The 26529-nt window shown below is 35.1% G+C and overlaps 4 protein-coding genes across 10 annotated transcripts in view; 1 reads left to right on the top strand and 3 right to left on the bottom strand.

The window, feature by feature from the left end:
• LOC129806026 (ras-responsive element-binding protein 1) overlaps nucleotides 1-6345 on the top strand; it is a 65866-nt gene extending 59521 nt beyond the window's left edge. For both annotated transcript variants that reach the window (XM_055854324.1, XM_055854323.1), the window contains exon 6: nucleotides 324-6345. In XM_055854324.1, coding sequence (XP_055710299.1) covers nucleotides 324-848 — 525 coding nt within the window. In that variant the 3' untranslated portion in view covers nucleotides 849-6345. The remainder of the gene's footprint in view (nucleotides 1-323) is intronic.
• Nucleotides 6346-9098: 2753 nt separating this feature from the next.
• On the bottom strand, nucleotides 9099-14380 carry LOC129806031 (pre-mRNA-splicing factor CWC22 homolog). Its single transcript, XM_055854337.1, has 3 exons — nucleotides 14194-14380; nucleotides 13038-14107; nucleotides 9099-10466 (listed from the first exon to the last, which is right to left on the bottom strand). Exons 2-3 carry the CDS (start codon nucleotides 14092-14094, stop codon nucleotides 9175-9177), a joined length of 2349 nt encoding a protein of 782 aa, XP_055710312.1. The 5' UTR covers nucleotides 14095-14107; nucleotides 14194-14380; the 3' UTR covers nucleotides 9099-9174.
• Nucleotides 14381-15214: 834 nt separating this feature from the next.
• On the bottom strand, nucleotides 15215-19139 carry LOC129806060 (uncharacterized). The gene is made up of 4 exons (XM_055854377.1): nucleotides 19016-19139; nucleotides 15903-16001; nucleotides 15718-15831; nucleotides 15215-15658 (listed from the first exon to the last, which is right to left on the bottom strand). Exons 2-4 carry the CDS (start codon nucleotides 15967-15969, stop codon nucleotides 15486-15488), a joined length of 354 nt encoding a protein of 117 aa, XP_055710352.1. The 5' UTR covers nucleotides 15970-16001; nucleotides 19016-19139; the 3' UTR covers nucleotides 15215-15485.
• A 5261-nt stretch (nucleotides 19140-24400) lies between these two features.
• Nucleotides 24401-26529, bottom strand: part of LOC129806038 (protein kinase C and casein kinase substrate in neurons protein 1) — a 44138-nt gene continuing 42009 nt past the window's right edge. For all 6 annotated transcript variants that reach the window (XM_055854351.1, XM_055854349.1, XM_055854353.1 and 3 more), the window contains one exon: nucleotides 24401-25798. In XM_055854351.1, the coding sequence (XP_055710326.1) occupies nucleotides 25686-25798 (113 nt within the window). In that variant the 3' untranslated portion in view covers nucleotides 24401-25685. The remainder of the gene's footprint in view (nucleotides 25799-26529) is intronic.

Genomic DNA, 26529 nt, shown 5'->3' with positions numbered 1-26529 from the left:
ACCTGGAACGCTTTGCCATCCCTTTTTTCCTCAGTCAGTGATCGTTTTGAACAATTTTCGCCCTCTATCAGTTTTTATTGGTGTTTTTCAAGACTAAGTGTAAAATATTACTCTATTGGGATCGTATTTAGTCGCTTGAATCAGGAATGATCGTAACTTCATTTATCGATCAATATATCTTTTACCGGGAAATCTTCGAATTTTTAAATGTCCTGAACCGATTTTAACCGCTAAAGAACCGATTACAAACCGATCTTTCAATTTTTGGTAGAAATTTCGGGCCATTTCGGGCAAATTTTCAGTCTAGATTTTTTTGTTTCCAGGTGATTTGTGCCTTCTGTATGCATCGTTTCTGGTCCACGGAGGATCTAAGGCGTCACATGCGACGCCACTCGGGCCAGCGTCCTTTTCAGTGCAATGTTTGTCAGCGGAAATTCACGCTGAAGCACAGCATGACGCGTCATCAGAAGAAATGCGCCACAAGGAGTGGCAATCATCAGCCCAATAGTGCCCACAGTGCATCAGATCTGTCTGATGACGAAGCTACAAATCCGACCGTCCCGCCGTCTGTTGCCTCAAATCTGCCCAATTTGCTTAAGATTCCCGAATTCATGGAGTGGAAGATGCAGCAGCAGCAACTGAAAGCCCAGGAGAAGCTGTCTGTGGCTGAGGGGAATGGAGCAAGTATCCTGGGCTTGCTCATGAAGCAGCAACATGAGCAGACCGGTGACAGTGAAGCATCGGACTTGATTGGGAATTTGCTGGGAATCAGTGACAAAGGGATTCTCAATAGGGTCCTGCAATCGTCGCCTGATGAGGCGGCTAAATTGTTGGGAGTTGAGAAGTAATAAAACTTTGGACTATCCCGAGGTATGTAGCTCTAAGTTCACCAAAAAAAAAAATCTTAAGTATAAATCAACAATTTAATTAAGAAACGATAAAACCAATCGAAATTTATCTAGTCAGGTGTTTGAACAAAGGATAAAATTCACAAATTTGAATTATTACAACGATTTTTCTGTGCTTTTTGTTGGACTTGATAACTTTAGTTTTAGGGAAGGACAGGCAAAGAACCTTCACGACGAACTTAATTGCGTTTAGTGTAAACCACTTTACTAAGAAAAAAAAAAACAAGAAAAATTAAATTAAAGGGAAAAAAAGTCTGTTTGTATTTTATGCGCTCCCTTCTTAATTTTTATTTAGAAATTATTTAGAGAGGAAAAAAACTATCAAGGAATGTACCTATTCCGAATATTTATCGATATACAACAAATTTATCCTAATATCTAAATAGCTATTAAGATTAAATAGAAACAACTTTTTCTACAATTAGTTTAAATATTATCTTTAGATGACAAAGAAAAGCCTTAAAAAAACACTAAAAAGACATTTTACAAGGAAAATGTGGACGAAAATCAAAATTAGGATAAATAAAGCTTTCTGTGCGTGTGTCTTGTAGGTTTAAAAAAAAACTTCTAGTAATGGTCATATTGAGATAAAATATTTAAAAAAAAAGACAGTAGCATTTCAGTAAAATATCGATAGAAATTGCAGATTATTTTTGTAGTTGAAAAAAAGAAATAAACTGATATTTTAGAAAGGGAAAATAAATGTCCCAATTGTCCCATTTTTTCTTTACTTTGAAACAATTTTCCAAATGTGCCCTCATTTTTCGAGAGAAAAAAAAACCCAAGAAATTCATCGAAAAATGTTTAAAGAGTGGCCTTTTCAGACCAAAGTGGCTTAATAAAATTAGACAAAAAATATAGAGCATAATTAATAAATAAAGAGTGCTTGTGAATTAAAATAAAATTTTTCGCTTCAAAAGAGAGAATAAAAAATATTTTAAGGGTGACATTTAGTCCTGGGTTTGTTATTTGGCAATGAGGTTATGTTGAAAAGTTTGGTTATGTTGCGGTTGAACTCCTTAGAAACGCAGTCAGCACCAAATGCGGAGTTCAATTTAGATGAAAACATATTTTCTGCTAAATAAAAAGCTAAAGTTGCTAACCTCAAAACGATACTCCCGGCAGTGCAATTTCCATTCGGTTAGCAATTTTCGTTAGAGAACTGCTAACCGATCAGCATTTTTTCCTGTCAATTTTCTCTTTTCAGCTAACTGTGCTCGGTAGGAAACAGCAGAAAATTTTAAAATGTGTATGGTTCCTTTCTTGAATTTATCTAACTACAGAGATTATTTTCAAAATTTAAGGTTATGTCAGATTTAACCTCAAAATTCCCGCTCAAAGGTGTCAACATATCATGAAAAATTATTCTAATTAGCAAAGGATAAGCGTTGTATTTCAGATATCCTTCGAAAATTCTCATTTGATTACAAATTTTATTGATTTTTTTTAGTTTCCGTTCCCTGACACAACCTCTTAATTTATTTTCACTTCCTTTAAAATTAAGTTTTGTTTTAGAATAAGTCTCGTACGTAGGATCAACTTATATTCGTAAGTTAAAGCCTTGAATGAAGTAAAATAAGAATAAACTTTTTTTAAAAAAATATTTTATCCTCAAAAACCCAAAGAAAGACTCTAATTTCTTATTTTAAATTTAACCTCAACATCCAAGGTTGATTTTTGGAACATTCTCGTAAAATACAAATTTAATTGAAATTTTGCTAATTCTTCGATCATTAATATTTCACTCATATGACATAACCTGTTAATTTTTGGTCCTTTTGGTACTTCGACAGAAGTTTTTTGAAGATTTTCTTTTCTTAGAAAAATCTTCTACAAATATTTTTGCAAAATTTCAATAATTTTAAGTAAAATGAAAGACAGAAACGTTACAGGAACCCTATTTTCAATTAGGTTGGTTAGAGAGAGTCTTGTAAAACAAGGTTATAATGAACTTAACCTCAAAAGACAAAATTAGATTTTTCAAAGATTTTCGTTTCTTAGAAAAATCTTGTTCAAATATTCCATTACTTCCTAGAAAGTTCAAAAATTTCAGAAAAAAATAGAAATTCAACAAAAATGTATTTTTTTTAAATTGGTTATTGAGGTTAGGTGCACCTAACCTCAAAGGACAGTGTTGAATTTTACAAGACTTTCATGAATTCCCGTCTCAAATTTCTGATTTTAATATGGCTATCCTGTTCCAAAACGTTTTAAAATCTTGCTTAATGCTCACATATAAATTCTTCAGAGCTTCTTAGTGAACATTTTTATTTGGATATTTAATGTAATCTAAAAAGTTTTCTCCATTAGATAAAAAGTAAATGAAACTCTCTGAAACTGAATAATATTTTAACTTGTGAAACTTTCTAATTTAGCGATAAATAGTAAGATATATTTTGATAATACAAAGTTTGTTCAATTTAACCTCAAAACACAAGGGTAAAATTTTGCAAATTTCTGCTAATTTGTTTATTAAAACTTTTCTCATGACATAATCTATTTTTTCCCAGCTTTTAACAAAATAAAGTTTAATGTGAGATTATTAAGACTGACGAATTGGAGAGTAAAGGATCAAAGTTCACAACCAAAATTTCTTAATATTTTAACCAATTGATAATTTATTTTTTTTTTAGAAATGTTTCTTTAATATTGAAACAAAAAGATTTTTTTTTGAAATACAAAAGAGAAAATTAAGCGTTAAAAATGACTGGAAAATTTTATATTTGGAGGTAACCTTAATTTTTCAAGTTAGGTTGCATACATAACCTCAGATTTTACGAAACTCTCTTTACCAAATAAGAAAAAGGAAGGAAAAGGTCTAATGCGATAAATTATTTGAGCAAAACAATGGGTAAATATATTATTACATCAAGCAGTAACCGTGTCTTTTGTTCAAAGTTTTATGGTTAGAATATTAAATATGCATTTGAAATTCAAATCCCTTAAAATTTGATTCAGGAAGACATACTGGATTGTTATCCTACTTTCTAAACAACCAAAGTAGTACTAAGAACTTCATTTCAATGAAATTACAAAAAAATAAAAATTGAGATCAGATCCGAGATTCAATCGATCAAACAAAACCTAACCTAGCTTTTGGGTTAGTTTAAAAATCACTTAAAGCGTAAAGAAGATAAGAAGGAATACTGAAACATTTTCTTCCTAAATTGTTCAGAGTCTTCAGAGAGGCTGTCAAAAAACTTTTCATTAATGGAAAACTAAGAGGATTCTAAACGAATTTTTGAGGTTAGTTTTGATACGTTTGAAATTTACATCGTTCAAGATCTAATCAGGAAGACATGCTGAATCGTTCTCTTTTCTATAACGCTCTCTTCATTTCTGAAAATTTCATTGAAAGGTAATTAAAAGAATATTAAAATACTATTTTGAGGTTAGATCCAAGCTAACCTAACATCACAGAACAATCTCCTAAGACAAATTGCTGGATTAAGTGCATAAATTCAGAAATATCAGGATGTAAATCTTGGTTAAATTCGTTTTCCTAACTCTTTCAGTTACTCCGGAATGTATTATAACCTTTAAAAAACCTTAACCTCTCATAGAGGATTCTAAACGTATTTTTGAGGTTAGTTTGATACGTTTGAAATTTATGTCGTTCAAGATCTAATCAGGAAGACATGCTGAATCGTTCTCTTTTCTATAACGCCCCCTTCATTTCTGACAATTTCAATAAAAAGGTAATTAAAAGAATTAAATGTGTATTTTTGAGGTTAGATCCAAGCTAACTTAACATTACAGAACAATCTCCTAAGACAAATTGCTGGATTAAATGCATAAATTCAGAAATTTCAGGGTGTAATTCTTGGTTAAATTCATTCTTCTAACTCTTTCAGTTACTTCGGAATGTATTAAATTCTAACCTTCAAAAAATCATAACCTCTCTTTTCTAAACTTTTAAATGGAAAATTGAATATTAATTCTCCAGGAAAATGTACCAAATGGCTTTAGGGGGGAGTGGGGAAACCGTGAATAGGGGTACCTTTGAAGCTGGACCTTATCATGATAGACTTTAGTTCCACAAACCAATTGTGAATTTGAATCGTACGATAAGGCTCAATTCCATTTAAAATAGAAGAAAAAGCCCAATTTCAAAGCTGCCCCAATTCAAAAGTGCCCCACTTACCCCAGTTTCTTTCAAATTTTGAATTTTTATTCGCTAAAATATGCACTGATTCCTTTTGAGGTTAGGCACAACATAACCTCAAATTTTAAAATAACCTCTTGGTCAAATGAATAAACCTCAGCAAAAGAAAATTTTATAAATTTTTGTGCCATTTTTTCAAATGCACCTTGGCTTTTTTTTGATAACAACAAAAAAAAACGTATAGTTGTTACTTTTTGTGAGACGGATAGATTTGCACTAGAGATGGCACATTATCAAGAAACTTTTTCATGAAAATGCCTTCATTTCGAAAAAAAGGAAGGATAGTAGAAAAGTTATAAAACAATTTAAAAAAAAAAGAATAAATTCCAATAGTAGACATTTGTAGCGTGGAAAAAATATAAAATAGAAAATTTCTCTGAAGAAAAAAATTCAACTAATTTAATTAGTAATAAATAGAATTGACTTAAAAAGTAGTAATACCAAGTAATACTATCAATCATGCATGTCAAGTAAACTCTTGTAATTAAAATAATTAATTTATTGTGGAAATAGTGAGAAAATAGAGAACATTATATACAGCATTTTACCAAAGTTGTAGACGCTTTCTTTGAATATTTCAAAAAAAAATCTATATTAGAAAGACAACAACAAATAGAGATAAAAAGGCAGATTTAAAAAAAAAATCATGTAAAATTATTGAAATTATATTATTCATGAAGCAGCAAATACCAAAAAAATCTTAATTCTAGTGAAAAAAAAATGAATTTTGAAATTTTTGAAAATGTAATTTGTTAAAAAAAATTTAGAAATTTTTGCTCATAACTGAAATTCCACAAAATCAGTCTCTATTGATTTATTCAAATAAAGTTTCTTTTTTTTAATGGATAGAACATCAAAGAAATCAAGTACTTAAGTTGCACTGACTTTGAATGACAAGTAAAAAAGAAAAATAAAACTCTTAAATAGACAATGAAAAAAAAGCCACCAATATTTTGAGCACGACAAATGTAAATAAAATCCTAGTTTAGAAGAATATTACAATATAATCCAATATAACCAAAATTATATTACAAGTGTAATGTGAAATGAAAAGTAATCAATGGAAAATCAAATATGAATCTTCATTAGTTATTAGAATTTGAATAGATAAAATAGAAAAGTAAAAGTCTTTTCGATAAATTATTCCAATTTGAAGAGTGTAAACTTTGTGACCAGAAAATTGAAGAAGAAAAAAATTCAAAATAAATTAAAATTGTAATGATGTATTTGAGAAAATTTCGATTCAAATAAATTTTAATAGTTTGCTCAGTAGATTTTGCATTTTTAATCTTCTTTTGGAAGTCTTAAAATGTTTGTCTGCAACGTTGTTAGTGCACTTAGAGACCAAACTGTTCGAGATAGTGACTTGGAGACATCGAGAGATCCACAAAAGGCGATCATGAGATCGTTAACATGATGATTATTTGCTTTTAACTCTTTATTTTATGCCTTCGGCAAATCTTTCAGAACAAAAAACCTTAATAATATGCAAAATTGGCAACCTTTTCCTTCTCAAAAGTTCTACATATGTCTATCCTTTATCTTATAATAAATCTTTGGATTTGTAAGACACTGAATGTGACAATAAATTGAATTGAATCCTTTCCTTTTCGCCTTCTTCTTATTTTGAACATCACATAAAATTTAAATTAATTCAGTCAAATTTTGAGATATTTTACCCTAAAATTCAACTTAATACAGCACCCCGAGCAGAGCCGTAGCTAAAGTTGAATTTCAGTAGTTAAAGGTAGGGCAGTAGTCAAAATTTTGATTAATCTGTTTTGGTTAATCGATTTCCATCCCACTTCACTTCAATGTAAGTAAATGAGGTAAAACAAAAAAAATATTCAAAAATACAAATTTAAAAAATAAATTATATTAATTCTAATTTTTCGATGCATATACTTAAGGCGCAGAGGTGTGTAACGGCGTTATCACACTAGCACATTAAAATTTTAATGTAATTCACATTAATTGTCGCTTGTGAGCGTCCAAATATGTTATTTGTATCTTTGAGTCACTTAATATTTGGGGTTTTTCTATTTATTGATGAAGAAGTGGACTTGGTCTGCAAAAATAAGTTTAAATTTACCTAAAGCATAAATATTTTTCACATTAAAAAATTAAAGAGAAAATCGCATTAATTTTTCGCATTAATGCTATAAATCAATTTATATCAAATTTTGCGGGCCAAGTCTACCTTTTTATCAACAAATAGATCAAATTTTGAATATAAAATGATTCAAACACACAAATTACACATTTGGACTCTCACCAGCGACAATTAATGTGAATCATATTAAAATTTTAATGTACAAGTGTGATAACACAGTAAGAACCGTTTGAAACCGAACAAACGTCAAATGAAACTTGGATGTGGTTTAAACGGTTCTTGCACACCTCTGACTTAAGGGGTTACGTAGGTCAAAATTGACAAAAAAAACAGCAGATATTGTTCTAATTTCTTTTCAACATAATAAAAAATATAATTAACTAAAATTTTTATTTTAAAATTTATCCTGTTAGACTTAATTTTTTGAGACATTTTTGAAAACAAAAACATACTATTCGGTGGACAAGTTTTCTTGGAATTGATTCATCTGAAAACCAAAAACTAAATATTTCCTGTTACCTGTTGAGTTAAACTAGTCTTTGAACGAAAGATTTTTCAAAAAATGAAATTTGAATTTTTAAGAAAATTTCATACACAAAAATACCAATTTTGACGTGTTTTACACTACGTTGCGTCTTGTATAATGTAAAATACATTTTGATCAAGTGAACATAAAATCTTTCGTTTAAGGATTAGTTTAACTTATCAGCTAACAGGTAATATTTGATTTTTGGACTTTAGATGGACCAATTCCGAGAAAACTTCACCATCGATAAGTATTTTTGTTTTAAAAAAAATCTCCAAAAATCAGGTTCCATGTTCCAAATGACTATTTTTTTAAAATTTTTAAATGAAAAATAAACGAACATTTTTTAAGTGCCCAATATAAATTCACAAACATATACGAACAATTTTACAAAATATTTTCTGTGTAGCCACTTGGAATGTTCTGACAACCCCTCCAAAAGTTAATTTAAGGAACCCAAATACCATATAGATTTATTTCTTACCCTCACGGTAAAAAAATTCGGCACATATTTGTTCCAAAAATTAGCTCGTACACGGATACCATAATTTTTTGGGGGTCTCAGTGGCGCAATAGGAAAGACCGTTGGTTCTTGGGCGGATGAGATCTCTGGCTCGACTCTGATAGTTGTGAGTTCGAGTCCCACCCGGTGCAAAGATGTGAATGTTTAGAAAAAGACATTTTCACTGTGATATAACGTAATAAAAATGCACCGCCTCTGCCCAAAAAACTCCGGGAGCATGGAAGAAGCATTCACATCACGGGAAAGGCGCTCCTGGGCGGGTCTACACATGGACTTAGCGGATTCTTCCAACACGAGATACAACAGCAGCAATATAACATAACTGCATTGTAACAAGTATTCAGACACGATTAATAATACCATAATTTTTGGCACAATCTTGTTCATTTTACGAGACTCAAAAAGATCCGAAAATTGTGCCAAGTAATACAAAAATTTGTAAAATACAGTGTAAGAAGAGTGCCCCCATTCCCTTTTATGCCCTGGTGTAATCCTGACCAAAACCCTGAACGAGTCTCAGAGAAAGATTGCAAGACTTGACCATTGATGAAGGCTTGGAGACCGAGCAGAAAGCTCTGGAGATAGTTGATGTGTTTCCCTGAGTGATTATCTCTTCCCGACGACTTCCGGTTTTTCCTATTGTTGACTAAAACAAGATGGGTCAAGAAAATTCAGGACCTTGTCACAAAATGTCTCCTGATGGGTTCCTTGAATACCTCCCCGAGGAAGAAGGGATAACTAGATAGATGCCCGAAGTTCGGGATCTCATTAAAGATAAGTGGTTCAAAATGAATTAAGAAAAGAAATGAATGGTTGTAGTAAATTGTAGGAAGAGTCTTTCTGCTACAAATTCAGTAAAACTATTTTTTTTCTTTATTAGCTTTTAATGATCCACAATCACGTTTTACAGTTGAACTTTTTAGAGGATCGAGGCGAAGTTTACCTCCGCCGATCTCTTGATCTTTCTCGTCTTTGCGATCTTTCCCTGCGATCTTCGTAGTAATCCCTTCTTCGTTCCTTCTCCCTCCGCGGACTCCTTTCTCTCTTCCTCTCCCGCCTCTCCCTTGACTCATCTCTGCCCTCTCTGGCCCTTTCGTGCCTCCTGCTGTCTCTTCCATTGGCCGAAGGTCTCCTCTCTCTTGACGAACGTTTCGGACGCTGTTCCTTCTCCCGGTTCCCTGTTTTCTTCTTCTCCTTCGGAGGCGGCTTCTTGCTCTCCTTCTTCTTCTTCTTCCTCCTCTTGCTGTCACTGTCTGACGAGGATTCACTTGATGACTCGGAATCCGAACTGCTGCTGTCCGAGGAACTATCTGACGAGTCTGAAGACGAAGACGATGACGACGACGACGAATCCGAAGATGAAGATGACGAACTACTGTCGACCTTCTGCACCGGAATCCCAATTGCAGGACCCACCGTTTTCGGTATTTGCTTCAGATGTTCCCTCAACGAATCCGTCAGTCCTCCCAATCCAATTGAAGTGAAGAAATTGATGGCAAATCGGGTATTTTTGGGATTATCCCGTGGAAAGAGGCCGGCAAAGGAGTCCTGGAGAATTGGTTCCTTCAGCCGATTGTTCAATTTGCCCAATCCCATGTATTCCACCAATTCCTGAAACAGAATCTTTATGAAGATCCGACTGGAACTTGTGGTATCCTCCTCATTGAGCTTAATGCACTCCAGCACATCCCATCCGATGGCATCCGTAAACAGAAGATGCGCAAAGAACTTGCTGACATTCCTCAGGCGATTCGTATCCAATCGATGAGTCGTCGAATAAGTATCCCGAAAAATCTCCTCAAAAGGCGCTACGTAGACCTTGTTGATCATGCAGAATCTCTGTGCCAGAAGCCCGTAAAATTTCTCATAGGTCCTCTGTTCGGCACAGCAGTCCAGGAACATGTGACACAGTTCCATTTCCTGCCCTGGCTTCAGTTCCATCTTCATCAATTTGTGGGCACATTCCTCGTAGTCCAAGCTGGAGTGAATGGTGAGGTAGATTGTGCGTCTGAGAGCCACGAGATTCGTTTCTGTGTTGTCAATTATCGTCTCGCCCGCTTTCTTCTCCTCCTGCTGCCCTTCCTCATTGGAATCATCCGAATCCGAATCACTGTCACTGCCATCACTGCTTCCTGATTCGGTGTCACTTGCATCACTCCCCAACAATTCCTTACTCAGTCCTTTGTACTTGGCCTCATTCGCTTCGTATTCTGCGTCGTACTTGAAGACATCTGGAAGGAAAAGGAGGGACCTTATGGAAACTACAAGTGTCTATCTATCACAGTTTGATCCGGATCACGTACAAATGGTTGTCGTTAATCCTACGACGCTTCAGGAATGATACACTCGGAAAATTCACATTCCAGTAAGGTAATGTCATGACTGTGAACTAGAAGCTACTTCTAAATCTAACAGACTTGGTAGCAAATATTCTGGATGAAATTCGTTGCGTTGGGGAAGATATAGGCTACCCAAGAAACGCAAGGGTAACCTGGGGAATTCGAGGTATCCAAGAAGACATCGCAGATTACGAAAAACGCAAGGGCAACCCGAGGAATCCATGGAGAACCTTAGGGTCCTAAGAAAAGCAAAGGTAACTTGATGGACCTACAGAGAATCAGAGGAACAAGAGGAATGCAAGGGTTACCGGAGGAACTTGAGCAACCTGTAGAAATTTCGTAAAGTTCAAAGGTCTCGGAAAATCTGTGGAGAACCTGAGAAATCCGAGAAACGTAAACGTTACCCGGGAAATTGAAGAAAGTCGGGGAATTACAGAAAGCCCGGGATTAGAGGAACTCGAGAAACCTGTGGAAAATCCGAGGATCTCTGGAACCTATGGAAAACCCGACAGACTCGAGGGACCATTGAGGAACCTGCGAAATGCGAGAAAGTCGAGGTACCTGTCAAGAACTCGCATAATCCAAGGAACGCAAGAAACCAACGCAGAATGCGACAAACACGAGGAACGCAAAGGTAATTCAAGATACCTACAAAGATCTCGCAGAATCCGGTGAACTCGAAGAATCTGTGGAACATCTTATGAAGTCGAGGTGTCCACGGAATCCGTGAAACGTAAGAGTTGCCCGAGGAATCTGATGAACTTGAGGAACCTAAAAAGAACCTACGGAATTCAAGGAACGTAAGCGACATCCAAGAAACTCGGAAAACCTATAGAGAATTTGCGGAATCTGAAGAACACGAGGAACCTATAAAGAATCTGCGGAATCCAAGAAACGTAAGAGTTGCCCGAGGAATTCAAGGAACGTAAGCGTCACCTTGAGGTACTTGAGCAACCTATAGAGAATCCACGGAATCCGAAGAATTCAAGGAATCTGATGTAACTTCGAGAAATACGGGAAACCTATGGGAAACCCTCGGATAGAGTTCTCTAAGTTAGAGAACTTGCTAAATTACGGAAAACTAGAGGAACTCAAGAAACCCGTGGAGAACTCGCGAAATCCGAGGAACTCAAGGAACCTCCGGAGAACCCGCGCTATCCGAGGAACGTTATAGTTACCCGAGGAACCTGATGAACTTGAGGAACCTAAAAAGAATCTGCGGAATTCAAGAAACGTAAGTGTCACCCGAGGAACTCGGAGAACCTATAGAGAATTTGCGGAATCTGAAGAACACGAGGAACCTACGACGAATCAGAAGAACTCGTGGAAAGTTAGAATCAGATGAACGTAAGAGTTGCCCGAGGAATTCAAGGAACGTACATATCGCTCAAGGATCCTGATGAACTTAACGAACCTATAGAGAACCCATGAAATCCGAGGCAAACTACGGAATCCGAGGAAACTACGGAAAAGTGGAGGAACTCAACGAACCTTTGCAGAACTCGATGAACTTCAGGATTCAATGGAGAACCTGCGGAATTCGAGGAATGTAAGCGTCTTCCGAGGATCTCGAGGAACCTATAGAGAATTTGCGGAATCTGAAGAACACGTGGAAAATCCGAAGAACCAGAGGAATCTATAAAGAATCTAAGAAGATAAGAAGAATTTAAAGAACGTACGTGTCGCTCAAGGACCCTGATGAACTTGAAGAACCTATAGAGAACCCGTGAAAGTTTAGGAATCATACGGAATCCGAGAAAACTACGGAAAACTGGAGGAACTCGACGAATCTTTGGAGAACTCGATGAACTTAAGGATCCAATGTAGAACCTAATTCGAGGAATGTAAGCATCAACCGAGAAACTCAAGGAACTTCCGGAGGAACCTGAGGTATTCGAGCAAAGTTAGAGTTACCCGAGGAACCTAAAAATAAGCTGGAGATTTTGAGGAATGTAAGCGTTACCCGAGGATCTCGGGGAACCTATAGAGAATTTGCGGAATATGAAGAATACGAGGAACCTACGGAGAACTGGAAGAATTGGAGAAACTTTAGGAGAATCTGAGGAATACTAAAAACTCTAGGAACCTATGCAGAAACCGCAGAATAAGAGCATAAGAACTACCCGGGGAAAGGAAGGAAACTCGAGGAACCTGTGGAGAATACCCGAAATCCGAGGAAATCAAGGAACCTAAAGAGAATCTAGGGTATCCGAGGAACGTAAGACTTACCATAAGAGCTTAGGGAACTCGATAAATCTGCACGGAATCAACGTATTTCCTAGGAGGAACCTAGGAGAACCCGAAGAACCGGTAGAAGGAACCTATAAATAACCTGCAGAATTCGAGGAACCTACGGGTAACCCAAAGAACGCTAGAAACTCAAAGGAATCCATGCGGAATTTAGGGAACCTAAAGATTTTTTTGCGAAATTTCCTGTAAAAAAAAATAAAAATGTAGACTTACTGAGAACATCCTGCGTCTCCGTGGCCTCGTCCAGCATCACGAGATGCGTAAATTGATCATCCTCCTCCACCAGCTCCAGGGCTTCGATGACTGAGACGTGATCCTTGAATCCATCTTTGCGCACTTGAAACACGACTTCAATCATGTACTGCACCCTCTTGTCCAGTTTTCCCTCGTGCAGGATGTTTTTTAGCATCTCGAAGATGGCATTGACGCCCTTGGCAGTCACTTCTGTCAACTTCTGGCCACATTCCTTGAGGAAGGCAATGGCCACTTCCACGGAATCATCCGTTGGACTCTCCACGAGCAGCGTGAGGATTTCCAGGGCCAGGATCTCATGGGCAACGCGCTGATTCACGAGATGGGCCAAGAAGCGCGATGAAGAGATGCAGGTGGCTTTGTCATTGCGCCGGAAGCCGCGTTTGAACTGAATCACGAGTCGCTTGAGCAGGAGTTCGCCGATGTTTGGGAATTTGGAGTTGATGACAGCCACGAGGGCAGCATAGACATGGGTGAATGTGGGAGAGGCAGCCTGGGCTTGGATAATTGACCGACAGAGCAGTCCCCGACCACGGACAATGTTCTCTTTCAGGAGTTCACGCGTGATTATCCCAATATTGTCCACATTCACTTTGTTGATGTAGCCATGAATGGACTTCTTGAGAGCCTCCCAGGCTATCCTCTGGTAGGCAGCTGAGGATTTGTCCGTGATCTCAGCTTGCATCATTCTCAATTTAGCCGGAGGAATGTAAGCTCCGCCCGTTTTTGACGTCAGCAAGTCCACAGTTCGCCTCTGACGCTCTGTAATCACCTCCGGATTGGATTTCTCCCTCTCACTGGGTCTCTTCTCCCTCGACCGGGATCTGGATCTCGAACGACGACGCTCCTTCCTCTTGTAAGCATCTTCCGATTGATCTTCGCGTTTGTCTTCCGGACGTTTTGAATCGTTCTCTGAAGTTCGCGGTTTCTTCGCCCTTGGGGGTGTCAAAGACTTTTCTCGCCTTCTATCACCTTCCTCTGACTCCTTGGAGTCCTTTCCAGTCTCTCCTTTTGTCATTTTGTTGAAAAATCTGGAAGAAAATGAGTAAAATGTGAGACGTTTTGAAAGGAAAACAAAAAACATAACCTCAAATAAATTGTTTACTAGATTACTTACTGTTTTTGTGGAGAATTTTTGCAATTTTTGAGTATGTTTCAATAAAATGGATTTTCCTGCACCTTTCCACACACAATTAGTAATAAATTTAATACAAAATCCTTTGAAAAAAGGAATAAAAAGCTTTTTAGACACCTTTTCGTACAAATAAAACTGACAGGACTGACAGCATAGACTGGAGCGCCTCTTGTGGTGGGCAATTTATTTCGCATCGATTGAAATTTTGCGCGCATTTTTAAATTAAAAACCGTTGGGAAATTAATTTAGGGGAGAAGCGGAATATTTGAGACACTTTTTTTGTTTTTACTTAAGAAATATTTCCAAAACTCAGAAAATTAGATAATTCTTAAATTATTAGAAATGCTGACTTTAAATATTTCTGCTCTCTATATGGACTGTTCAGTAGAATCACATACAAACCATACAAACAATTTTGAAAATTTATTTAAAGAAAATATTAAAATATAGGGTAAGTTTGCCAAATTCCGGCCAGCTTGTAATTTCGGTCATATTTTTTGTTCCTCGAATTTCATTGAATTTTTAGTTTATGCATACTCTAGAAATAATACAATGAAAAAAATAAGAAAAAATGTCGCTTCGACGAACAAGATGATCTAAAAAAGGCATTAGAAGAATTTCAGAAGGGCAAAGAACTGTGAAAGTGAAGGTGGCTGAAATAGGCCACAAATGTAATGTCTACTACATTTTTATACATTTTAGAATGTATTAAGAGTGAATTTAGAGAAAATAAAGGTGATATACTGTCTACAAGGTTCCAAGGAACACTCCTTATAAAAAAGTAACAAATAAATTCAATTTGTATTAAAAATATTACATTTCAGCATAAGACTTTGGCGCTTGCATGCAACTATGCCGAAATTTGGTACATTTACATTAATTAATTAATTAATGTAATTATTAATTTTTGGCATTAATTTTCCAGAATTTAATTTATACTTCAGGAAAATTAATCTAAAATGATGAAAAAATTTGAGAAAAGTCCATGAAAGAAACAAAAGTCAAAAGACTTAAAATTCATTTTTTCCACTTATTTATATTCAATTTCTGTTACAGATCTTACAGAACCAAAGATGTTCAATTTCTTCTATAAACTTTTTACTGATAAAGTTTATTATTACAGATTTTTAAAACCATTTCACGATGGAATTCTTTCTGAAAAATATTTCATAAAATATCACAAATTTCATTTTGAAATCGATTCATTCGATTTTCAATTCTGTTCCTGGGCTCTTCACTGCGTTTTTTGAAGCACTTAAAATTGAAGTAGTTTCCTAAAAGTAGTTGTAGCCTCGATTTCCAGTTTGGTGTCGTTTGTTGTAGCTCTTACGTCCCCCAGTTCTGACTCGTTTGTTGTACGGAGCCGTGCTGTAGAGAGCAATGTCCAGGAGATCATTCATTTGACTGAACATGACGCCATTCCTGGAGTGGAATTCGTAGATTTCTGCTGAATAGAAAAATCTGCATCAGGTACAAGGAACACGCGTCAATTTGCAAAAATCTTACCTTGCCAACGCAAATTCGTCTCAATGTTCCTGATCAAATCATATCCTTCGTTCACGATGCTGTAAATGTAGTCCCTGAGCTTTATCTTTGATTGTGTGACCCAATGGTTGCACTCTGAATACATTTTTTAAATCCGATTTTCAATGCCAAAAAAGCTAGATTTTTCTTGAAAAAGACAAACTTACCACGAATAGATTCTCCGACAGTCGTTGGAGGCCTCCAATTTGCATTCTTCACGTAATCGTGCCGCATTTTGTTTCTCTTGAAGACTTGAGCCAAAGTTACTGCTCAAAAAAGTAAAATTATGTTAGCACTAGCTTCTCCCCAACGATTAAACGCTGGTATTTGAATTGTCATCATAAATATGTCTCTCGGAGCGGCACCGATTTATCTTAGTAGTGTTCCTAGTGTTAAACTGTGAGTTAGCTTTTTCTGAAGGGGTATCGTAGGGAGGATTAGTATTTAGAGTTAGTTCATGTTGCATCGTCGTAGAGAACAGATCGTTAGGAAGAACGCTTGGGGTTCTGGAGAAACCTCTGACGGCTTAGGCAATCATCCACGCGATTGTCTTAAGGACTCCTCCCTTACATATTCTCTGACGGATCTAATAATTATAACTGAAACCGATCTCTTGGATTTTAAATGGAAGAAAAGAGCAATCGGTGAATAAGTCAACAATAGATTTCAACCTAAAAATCGGCAGATTAGCATTATTTTGCTAAGAGATCGACAGATCGGAATACGATCGGCACCATTTTTGGAATAAATCCACAGATCGGCACTCGATAATAACGGAAAAACTTGATAATAATTCTCAGGAAATTCCTTAGGAAAACTCATAAAAAATCTTCACATTTTTTCTTTTATTATTTCTCATCTTTGAATTTCTTTTTCTTTTAGGTCTCTTCAATTTTTCCCTTTTTTACCTTATACTTTTTGTTACTGAGTTGATGACTTATATACATGGTGTTCCCTAACACAATTGCTTGAATTCCCCTATTCATTTAAAAAATATTTGATGTTCTATATGAACTTTGCAACCAGAAAACCATCTCGCCCGAAGTGTAAGCTTAACTTTTACAGAATTTCCCCCAAGATTTCTCCTGAACTCACCACGGAATTTTCATGTATGTCCGGAAGGAATTTTCTAGGGATAACTTTTCCTTCAATTTCCCTGGGAAATGTTCGAGAATGCTCTGGAAAATTCGAAGACTTTTCCTCGGAAAATTTGAAAGAATCCTCGAGGAATGACCAGGGCATTTTCCCAATCACTAGAAGGAAAATTTCCCTTTAAATCCCCAAGAATGCCGGTAGAAACTTCTTCGGAAATTCACTGGGAGCCAGTGTAATTTTCCGAGGGAATTTTTAACTTTCATTTACTTGTTTTCACCATTTGTAGGAGGTATCACGCATTAAAAATCAATTTTAAACTATTTTTCTAACACATGTTTTTTGACACTCGGAAAACCATTTTTTCCCTGCATTCTGACAGTCAGTTAAGAGCTCGGTTAGGTGTGATTCTCTTATAATCACACCTATTGTAATCCTCGGATTTTCTCTGACACCTCCAATTGGTCTTACAGAACATATTTCGAACGTAACTGATTTAAAAAATGACCAGCCACCAATTTAAAGTGAAATGTGGGAAGTTACACTTTAAAACAAGGAAAATTGAATGAGAAATACTCAATATACATCAAAGTGGCAATTAAAGAATCACATCTACCATAAGCAGTCTAGTTTCATCGCTGCACAAATCAGAAAGTAGTAATCACACCTATTGTAATCCTTGTTTTTTCTCTAACGTCTTGAATCTGTCTTACAGAACATTTTTTGAACATCAGTGATTCTTAGAATTACCAGAGTGATTAATTTAAAGTAAAATGTGAAATATTCCGCTTGAAAACAATGCAAATTGGATGAAAAATTCTCAAAACGCACCGTATGGGCAATGAAAGACGCACATCTACCATAAGCAGATTTAGGTTTAATGTTTAATTTGAGAGAAGTAAAATAAAAACATCTGATGAAGTTTCATTTTGATGGGAAAGTGCGTGTTTTCCTTCGAGATTTTAGTGAAAATTGTTTAATATCCCAATTTTCTTGTGAATTTATTCAGTGGAATCTCTGATGAGTCAAATATCCAGAGCGGCGTGCACAGTGTGACTCAAAACAGAGAGGAATTTTCAAATTCGGTGGTCAGTAATTTTGACAGATGTTTTTACGAAGCTGTAAAATTCAATTTTCCTGAGCTGTAAAGGTGGTAATTTTTGTGAATTTTCCTCCGCCCACAAAACCGATCCCCTTCGAGCAAAAGATTTTCATGGTAAATATTAATCCTGATAAACCCTCTATAACTTGGAATAGTTGCTTTTTCGAAAAGACACTTGCAGTGTGCAAAAATGCATAAAATATTACACATCAGAATTACGATTTTAGGCCAATTTTTTATTTTTGCCTTTTAGACCCAGGAAAAAAGGCCTTGGCTTCCAAGTTTGTCAGGAAATGTGAGATGTAGGACTAGCTTTTAGATTATATGTCCATGGATGAAATTCATTTAGTAACTTGGAAAAAATCAACTTTTTGCTGCAACATTACAAAGGTGCAAAACCTTCCTCTATAATGTAATCATTTCACTATTATCTACAATCTACACGATACGCAGTGTCGTATAATTAATTATATTACAATTGCACATAAATCACTAAAAAATGTTTGCGGAAGGTTTGCAAACATCTATGTTGTAGCAACACCCATTTTATTTGCTTGACAATCGAGAAAAAAACCATGGAAAACCCTATGGAAAAATAGTGGAAATTTCCATACGATTTCTCCAGCTTATCTCGCGGACGTTTCATGTGTGAGCTTCCATATAATGTTCCGCGGACCTCCGCTGAATTCGACGCTGGAATTCCAGTATATCTTACTTGAAATTCCGAGAGCTATGATTCCAATGGAATTTCCAACTCCAAATTCCATGGAAAACTTAGTGGAATTTTAGCGTCAAATTCCGCGGATTATTGCAATTTGAACGCTAGTTTTCTACTGGAATTTCCGCGGAATTTTGCTAATGGGATTCCACTCGAAGTCCTATGATTGGTAATCTTGGAGATTTATGGAGGAAAATTCCTTTGGTACCTGGTGAAATTTTTAGGAAAATCCCTTGATGAAATTTCCTTCGAGAGGATTTTTTATGGGGGAACTTGAACTTTTGGGTTTGAAAGGATTATTTCAATTTTTAACCGAATTCTTCTAGGTTTTACTGGATCTATCAGATCTAACTGGAATGTGTACTTACCATCTTTCTTCTGATTTTGAGGATTTTCAGAGCTTGTAGATGCGTTTGGAATCAAAGGAATCGGAGCTGCAACGGGTTGAATATGTTTCTCTTGCCCTGAAGGAGCTTTTTGGGGTTCTTTTTGCGTTAAGAGCATCGTCAAGGAAAAAAAAGCTCCAGATTCAAGCTCTCGCGGAGCTACTCAAAGCATCCGTGATGTCCCCTGGTGGTGAAAAGAGGCATCACGCGCCATCAGTTGTCTCGTTTTTTCTACTGTTTTTTGTTCACGCTCATCGTCTGTCTATTTTTCTCCGAAGCGCTCCCCAGACCCAGAGCACACAAAAAACTCATTGAAAAGGTTGAAAACCCAAAGGCAGATTTTTAGCCTTGCGATGCATTATGAGATTTTGTGAAGGAAAGAAAAAATGAGACATGCATGTTTTACGCATATCTTTGTCTCTAAATTTGATTAAAAAAAAATTAAATTTTCAAGTGACAAAATTTCAATTTTTATTTTCTTCATAGTCCAAAATTTCTATTTCTTCAAAAAGGACACGTGCATTTGACACATTTGAAAGATAGGGGGAAACAGGTTTGTTTTTTGGCCTTTTTTTGGTACGGGAAAGTCAAACTAAATAAATAAATAATTAACATGACCTTTATTTTTCCTCCATTCTTTCCAAAAACCATGTTCTTCTTGGGAATCTTTAAAAACGCATCCTGCGATTTTTTTATTTTTAAATATGTTTTAGAGGCCGACTCGGTAATAATTTCATATAAGAAAATACTGTTGAATCAAAGATTTTTCAAGGTCAAAGGTTAAAAATGCTCTATAGAGAGCGTATTTTTAAACCGAATAGGGTGACATTTGGTATAGTTCCAAAGGTCATGCAATTTTTTACAATTCTGAAAAGGGTATAATTTTTTATGAATCCATATAATAATCCAGTTATGAAACTATAACTAATTTTAATCTGAAGTCCAATTGTAGTATTGTTAGCAAATTGCACAATCACAGTAAAAACTTTTGGACACTGACCAAAATATTGGTAAAAATTTTCTTTAGAACAATTTGTTACACAACAAATATGTACCTAAAAAAGATATTTATTCGCTCCAATATTTTTATTTCTTTACGGTTCTGTTAAGAATAGTGACAATTGTGTAAAAGTTTTCTTTTAGAACCGTTTCGATACGGTGGAATACCTACAAATTTCAGTAGATTTCGTTTTATACAAATTTGATCTGTGAGTTGGAATAGAATTTTGTTGCGCTCTACTGTTTTGTTCCCACTGTCAGGAACAAATTTGTAGATTTTTTTTTATAAAAATACTATCCCTACATTTGTAACATATTCGTTTCAAAAATTTTCGGTGTCCGTGGACGATTTAATTTTTGGAACAAAAATCGTTACTAATATGGGGAATCCTTTTGCCTCTCTTAAAAAGTACAAATTTGTTGCTAAAAGTCGGAACCAAAATATAGACATTTTGTTCCAATTATCGGGAACAAATTAATGCAATTTAAAAGATCTCATCCGTTTCGTCTAACAGTTAAGGTCTATAGTTAAGGTGCCAGTGCTGGTAGCAGGAGGGGAAAAATCTCGCCAATCTCGAATAAAAAAAAAGTGAAACCGTAAATATTATAGCTTGAAAAATGCCACAAATTTAACGTCCTTCTTGCTGCGATGGTGACTTTCGGAACAAATTAGTTACTAATATTGAAAATCTTTTTGTTACTCCTTGAAGATACAAACTGGTTTATTATATGGATTCATAAAAAATTATACCCTTTTCAGAATTGTAAGAAATTGCATAATCATTGGAACTATACCAAATGTCACTCTATTCGGTTTAAAAATACGCTCTCTATAGAGCATTTTTAACCTTTGACCTTGAAAAATCTTTGATTCAACAGTATTTTCTTATATGAAATTATCACCGAGTCGGCCTCTAAAACATATTTAAAAATAAAAAAATCGCAGGATGCGTTTTTAAAGATGCCCAAGAAGAACATGATTTTGGAAAGAATGGAGGAAAAATAAAGGTCATGTTAATTATTTATTAGTTTGACCTGCCAAGATTGTAAAGTTTTAAATTTCGAATCGTAAGGGTTAGGGGAAAGAACTGTCCTTTCGAACGTTCATGCCTGCGAATAGCGTGATTTTTCTTTTATTTTTCCTAAGAGACTTATAAATAATTATCACATAATCATAAATATTGATGATAAGCTAACTAATATTTAATAGAAATGTGTAGGGGAAGGTCGTCTGCCTTCAAACGAAAAATGTAGTTCCAAATTTAAGATTTGTTTCTGAAGAATCCACAAAATGGATTTTATTTTCTACTACACCAAAAAATTCTCTTGTTCATTCGGCGTATATGATTACCTCATTGAGCACTTACAAGTCCTCAGTTTTTCCTTCTGAGGAAATTAAAAAAGTGATGTCGATTTGTATGAAGGCAGCTGGCATAGTCTGCCTTTAAACGCGAGCCAGCTACCTTTAAATGTTTTTTTTCACTGAGAATATCAAATCAATAAAAGTAAATGGGCTATAAATGATTAGATTGAAGCCTAACGCACTCACTAAAATCATCACTGCAGTCAAAAGACATTAAACAATAACTTTTCTTCACATTTTTCTGAAGCACTGTTTTGCACTTGAAAATTTGGAAGAAAATGCCATTGAAGTTGACAATTGTCAACTTGAAACATCCCGGCCGGAGCAAGATAGCGGGTTATAAGTATTTGTATGACGTTCGTCAGAGAAAAGTATGAGTTCGATTTCACATGTTTTGATGTATGGAAAGATAGGATTTAAAGGCACACGACATTAGCATTTAAAGGCTGCTGCAGGGTGATATTTGCAAATTTTTGCCACCCACAAAAATTGTGTCATCTGAACCAAAATGTATTAACAGAAATATTAAGCCTGATTAACCTTCTATGTGTCACAATGGAAGATTTATTTGTAAAATGATTTTTATTACATCAAAATTACAGTTTAGAGCTCATTTTCATTTTTTTTTTTATCTAGCATCTAGGAAATAGGAACTAGGCTCTCCATTTTTTGATGATTTGTGAGGATGATGGATAGCTATCTAATAGTTAATAGAATATAATTTATGCTTTTGAGAACAACGAAAAAATCGCAACATTTAAAGGCTGCTGCATTTAAAGGCAGACGACTTTCCCCTAAGTCTCATACGAAAAATAAAAGAAAATTCCCATTATTCCAAGGCATGAACATTCGAAAGGAGAGTACTTTCCCGTACCAAAAAAGGCCAAAAAATAAACCTGTTTCCCCCTATCTTTTAAATGTGTCAAATGCACGTGTCCTTTTTGAAGAAATAGAAATTTTGGACTATGAAGAAAATAAAAATAGAAATTTTGTCACTTGAAAATTTAATTTTTTTTATCAATTTTTAGAGACAAAGATATACGTAAAACATGCATGTCTCATTTTTTCTCTCCTTCACAAAAGTTCCATTTCAAAATCGGGTTTTCTATTGTAATCTCGAAATCATGTTATGCTTTTTCGCTACTTTTAGGTTTATTTTGTAACTTCGCGGATCGCGGTGTGTTCGTGGATTTTAGTGGGCAGCGGAATTTTTCGTGTATTTGCGTGGATCGCGGTGTTGCTCCCGGATTTTCTCGGATCGCGGAATCGTTCACGAATTTTCGCGAACCGCGAAATTTCTCGCGGATCGCGGAATCTTTTGCGGACCGAAGAATTTCTGACGGATTTACGCAGCCGGCAGAATTTATTGTGGATTTTCCCGGACCGTGGATTTTTTCGCGGATTTTTTAAGATCGCAGTATTACTCGCGGATTGCGAAATAGTTTCTGAGCCATTTTGGCATTAAAGTTTTACATGTATTTTTGTGCATTTCTGACAATCGAATTTGCACTCTTCAATTTTCAACGACGAGGTTTCGAGGTTTCCTGTAATGAATCTCAGCTAGCATAAGGTCATTTGGACTTCGATTTTGCCCCCAATTCGAATTTGCAATGAAAGAATCACACATAGCATAAGCCCATTTAGGCTTATCACTGACTTTTTTCTTCTCCGAGAAAAATTATATCGGCATATTATGTAGTCACCGATATTAGCTGGTTTTGTGAAATGCCCATGACGATTGACGATTCATAATTTTTACGATTTTCTACAATTTTTTGAAACAACGAGACTGATCGTGAAAATCATAAAAATTCGCTCAGCTGTAATTCATAAGATTTCTCACACAGTGGATGAGTTTTGTTGTTTTGCATTTTTTTTCTCCTCCGCTTGATCGCAAAAAACTGCAGGCGTGCTGAAGGTCAGAGAGAAAAGGAAAGACATGGTGAAAAATGCGACGCGTAATCTTGTGGCGAATTGCTGAACAATTTTGAGTAGCATTTCTCGGAAGCTCGGAAAGCTATCAAAAGCTCATGAAAATTTCCAATTTGGAGCATGTTGTTTAAAATTTAATTGCAAAAAAACTATTAGGAGTTTCTCCAATTCTAATGTACCATTTGAAAGCTAATGAAATGTAGATTGGTACAAAAATAATTATTAATTCGGAAAAAATGATATTCTCGGTACAAAGATGCAATGAAAACTGTCATTTTTTGGACAATTTTCAATTGAAAAATACTTGGAAAATTTGTATGAAAAGTGAAAGAAGTGAAACAGGCATTTTGTAGAGCATGTCTTTAGGAACAAAATTAAAAAAAAATATACCTCTCTATCTTTCATATTCTAGGAGATAATGCAGCTTCTTTGTGGCATGTTTTAGGAGTATACGAATGTTTGGAAAATTATATTACGAAAGCAAAACAGTTTTTCAAAAAATTAAAACAGGGAATTCAAAGATAATATAAAAAACTACCCTCAGTTAAATTTTCAAGGAAATATCTCAAAAATTGTAAGACTTGATACACTTTTAATTTTGGATTTTTGTATGGAGACGCCATTTTCTGGCTTTATTATCCTCTTAAACCTCCATTTCTATTACTGCATCCTTCTATTGTTGCTGTTGGATCAGAAGTAACTTCTGGGCCTTTTGCTGCCGGTTCTGATACCTTTTCTTGGTGATCATTCTCTTCCAGGCATGGCTTCTTGGCACTTGACCCTTCTGCGCGTTCTTCCTTGATGGAAATCCTATCAATTTCCGAATCGGAGGGGTGGTTTCTCTTCGGCATCTTATCAAATTCACACAAAAAAAAACCAAAGAAATTCTAGATTTTCTCGATTTTCTCAATCCACGCTCAATTTCTTATCCTTCACAGCGATATGAACCCGATGAACAGTTCACTGAACGGTTAAAATGTTGCATTGAAATGTGAAACAGGTGAAACATCGATGAAACATGTTTCTTGTAGTTTGAATGTCTACCACCAGGGAACGAAATAAAAAGGCGGGAATTTCAAATTTCAAAGGAAGATTTTTCTCCTTTTATTTTCCTTCATATTTCCTTTCTGTAAGTATAGTTCTCCAAAAAAAGACCACTTTAAGATGTTTTACATACTTCAAAAAGATTTTTTCTGTTGTGGTTTTTGTTTTTTTTTCCAAAAAATTGTTCATTTTGAGAAAAATTCCCATTGAATCTCAAATTAACTCTTTCGTCTCTTTTGGGACTCTGAGTACCCAAAAGAGACGAAAGAGTTAAGAGACAAAATTGTTTTCTAAAGACAAAAAAATGGGTGCTTTTTTCTGAAACATTTTTAGTTGATTTTCTTTTTTTTTTACTTTAGAGATGCATGAGCGACAATTTCTCTCCTGTTTCCTCTTTCTTTAACTCTTTTCTAGTTTACTTTTTTCTGCACAAGAAATTGCTTGAGTTTTACATATCCACTATTTAACATTACTAAAAATTACTGGAAGATTTTCTTTTTACGTTTTACATTGGATTTCCATCTTTTATCAAGTAAATCGATGTGATTTTGCTATTTTTTTTTGCCATTATTCTCTTATGTCCTTTTGTAGTTTATTTCTGTTTTTTTTTTACTCTTTCAATAGTTTTATTTTGAATAACTTTTGTTTTCTTTTCACAATTACAATCTTCACCTTAAACAATTTTCGCCATTAATTAATTTAACCATTTTGTTTTGTTAAGAATAAACGTGTGGTGATCAAAAAATAATACAAATATCGAAACACTTTCTTCTCCTTCGATCATTTTCACCTCCAAACATCAATATATAAATTATAATACTACTATGTAGAACATATATTATTTTAAAAAGATTATTGTGGATTAAAATGGAAAAATAAAACACTTTCCTCTTCATTTTTCCACTTAATTATTTTTTAAAAAAGGCTCTCGTGACATGAAAATTCTCCAATCTCTTTTATAAATTTCTTCACAACTCATTCTTTTCACCACGAAAAAAAAACTTGAACAAATATCCCAAAAGGAAAAAATACAACTCGTTTTCAATGTTTTTTTTCTTTACAGACATTCTCTCCAAATACTACGAAAAAAATAGTGCATTCAGTTAAAAGTTACAAGAAAAAAGAATAAATGGAGAAAATAAAAAAAATACGCGTTTTACGACGTCCTTCAATCTCTGTTATGCTTCTGTTTTTTGTTAAATAAATTTCTAGTAAATAGATTATGTATCTTCTTTCACAATACAATTAACAAGTTAATCATATTTTTTTAGGAGGTGTTGTGTCTTGTGATTTCTCAATTTTTTATCATGCAATTTATCCTTCGACCACTTCGACATAATTTGCCGGATACAGTCCTACCTTGCCATTTTTCCTTCCCTTGCACCATCCTTGCTCATCCTCATCTTCCAACTTCTCAAAAACATCTCCTGCAATGCGAGAGAAAAAAATTGGCACAATGCATTAGTCTTGATAAATGTTCATTGAGCAGAAGCACAAGAAAGAGTTTATGTTGAATTTGATGAATCATTCTCCGTACAAAAAGGCACAATTGAACTGCCAAGTTTTTGAGAAGTTTCCAAAAACTCCAGACGGAGAGAAAAAAAAATCTTAAAATTATATTTTTTGACGACTTAATTTTATTTAAATTTTAACCTAAAAGAATAAATTTTGATCTCTTCATTAATAACCCCATAGCAAAATTCCACGGAAATTCCAGTAGAAAACTAGCGTCCAAATTGCAATAATCCGCGGAATTTAACGTTAAAATTCCAGGAAGTTTCCCATGGAATTTGGAGTCGGAAATTCCATTAGAATCATATAGCTCTCCATGGAATTTCAAGTAAATTCACTAGAATTCCAGCGTTAAATTCCGCGGGAAAAGATGGAGAATTCCTATGGAAAATTCTACCATCTTCCCATGGGGTTTTCCAGGGTTTTTTTCACTCTCGAGTGTCAAACAAATAAAATGGTGTCCCCATAGCAAAAGGCCGCGGAAATTTAGCCTCAAATTTCGCTCATTTCATAGAATTTGACGCTAAATTTCTGCAGTATTTCATTGCATTTTTCCATGGAAAATTTGAACATACAATGGAAATCCAACGTCACTTTCTAGTGGAAGTCCATGGAAGGTTTATATGGAAAATTAAACGTGAAACGT

This window comes from Phlebotomus papatasi, chromosome 3, assembly GCF_024763615.1.
Source record: "Phlebotomus papatasi isolate M1 chromosome 3, Ppap_2.1, whole genome shotgun sequence".
NCBI lineage: Eukaryota > Metazoa > Arthropoda > Insecta > Diptera > Psychodidae > Phlebotomus > Phlebotomus papatasi.
The sequence above is the reverse complement of the archived record's forward strand: the minus strand, read 5'-3'. Positions and strand labels throughout refer to the sequence as shown.

Bases quoted from the DNA above. Each gene is read 5' to 3' on its own strand.
- LOC129806031 (XM_055854337.1), bottom strand. From the start codon at position 14,094: ATGACAAAAGGAGAGACTGGAAAGGACTCCAAGGAGTCAGAGGAAGGT. The intron at 10,467-13,037 runs GTAAGTCTACAT...TTTTCCTTCCAG, and splicing joins GGAGACGCAGGATGTTCTCA to ATGTCTTCAAGTACGACGCA.
- LOC129806060 (XM_055854377.1), bottom strand. From the start codon at position 15,969: ATGCGGCACGATTACGTGAAGAATGCAAATTGGAGGCCTCCAACGACT. The intron at 15,832-15,902 runs GTAAGTTTGTCT...AAATGTATTCAG, and splicing joins TGTCGGAGAATCTATTCGTG to AGTGCAACCATTGGGTCACA. The intron at 15,659-15,717 runs GTAAGATTTTTG...TTTTCTATTCAG, and splicing joins GACGAATTTGCGTTGGCAAG to CAGAAATCTACGAATTCCAC.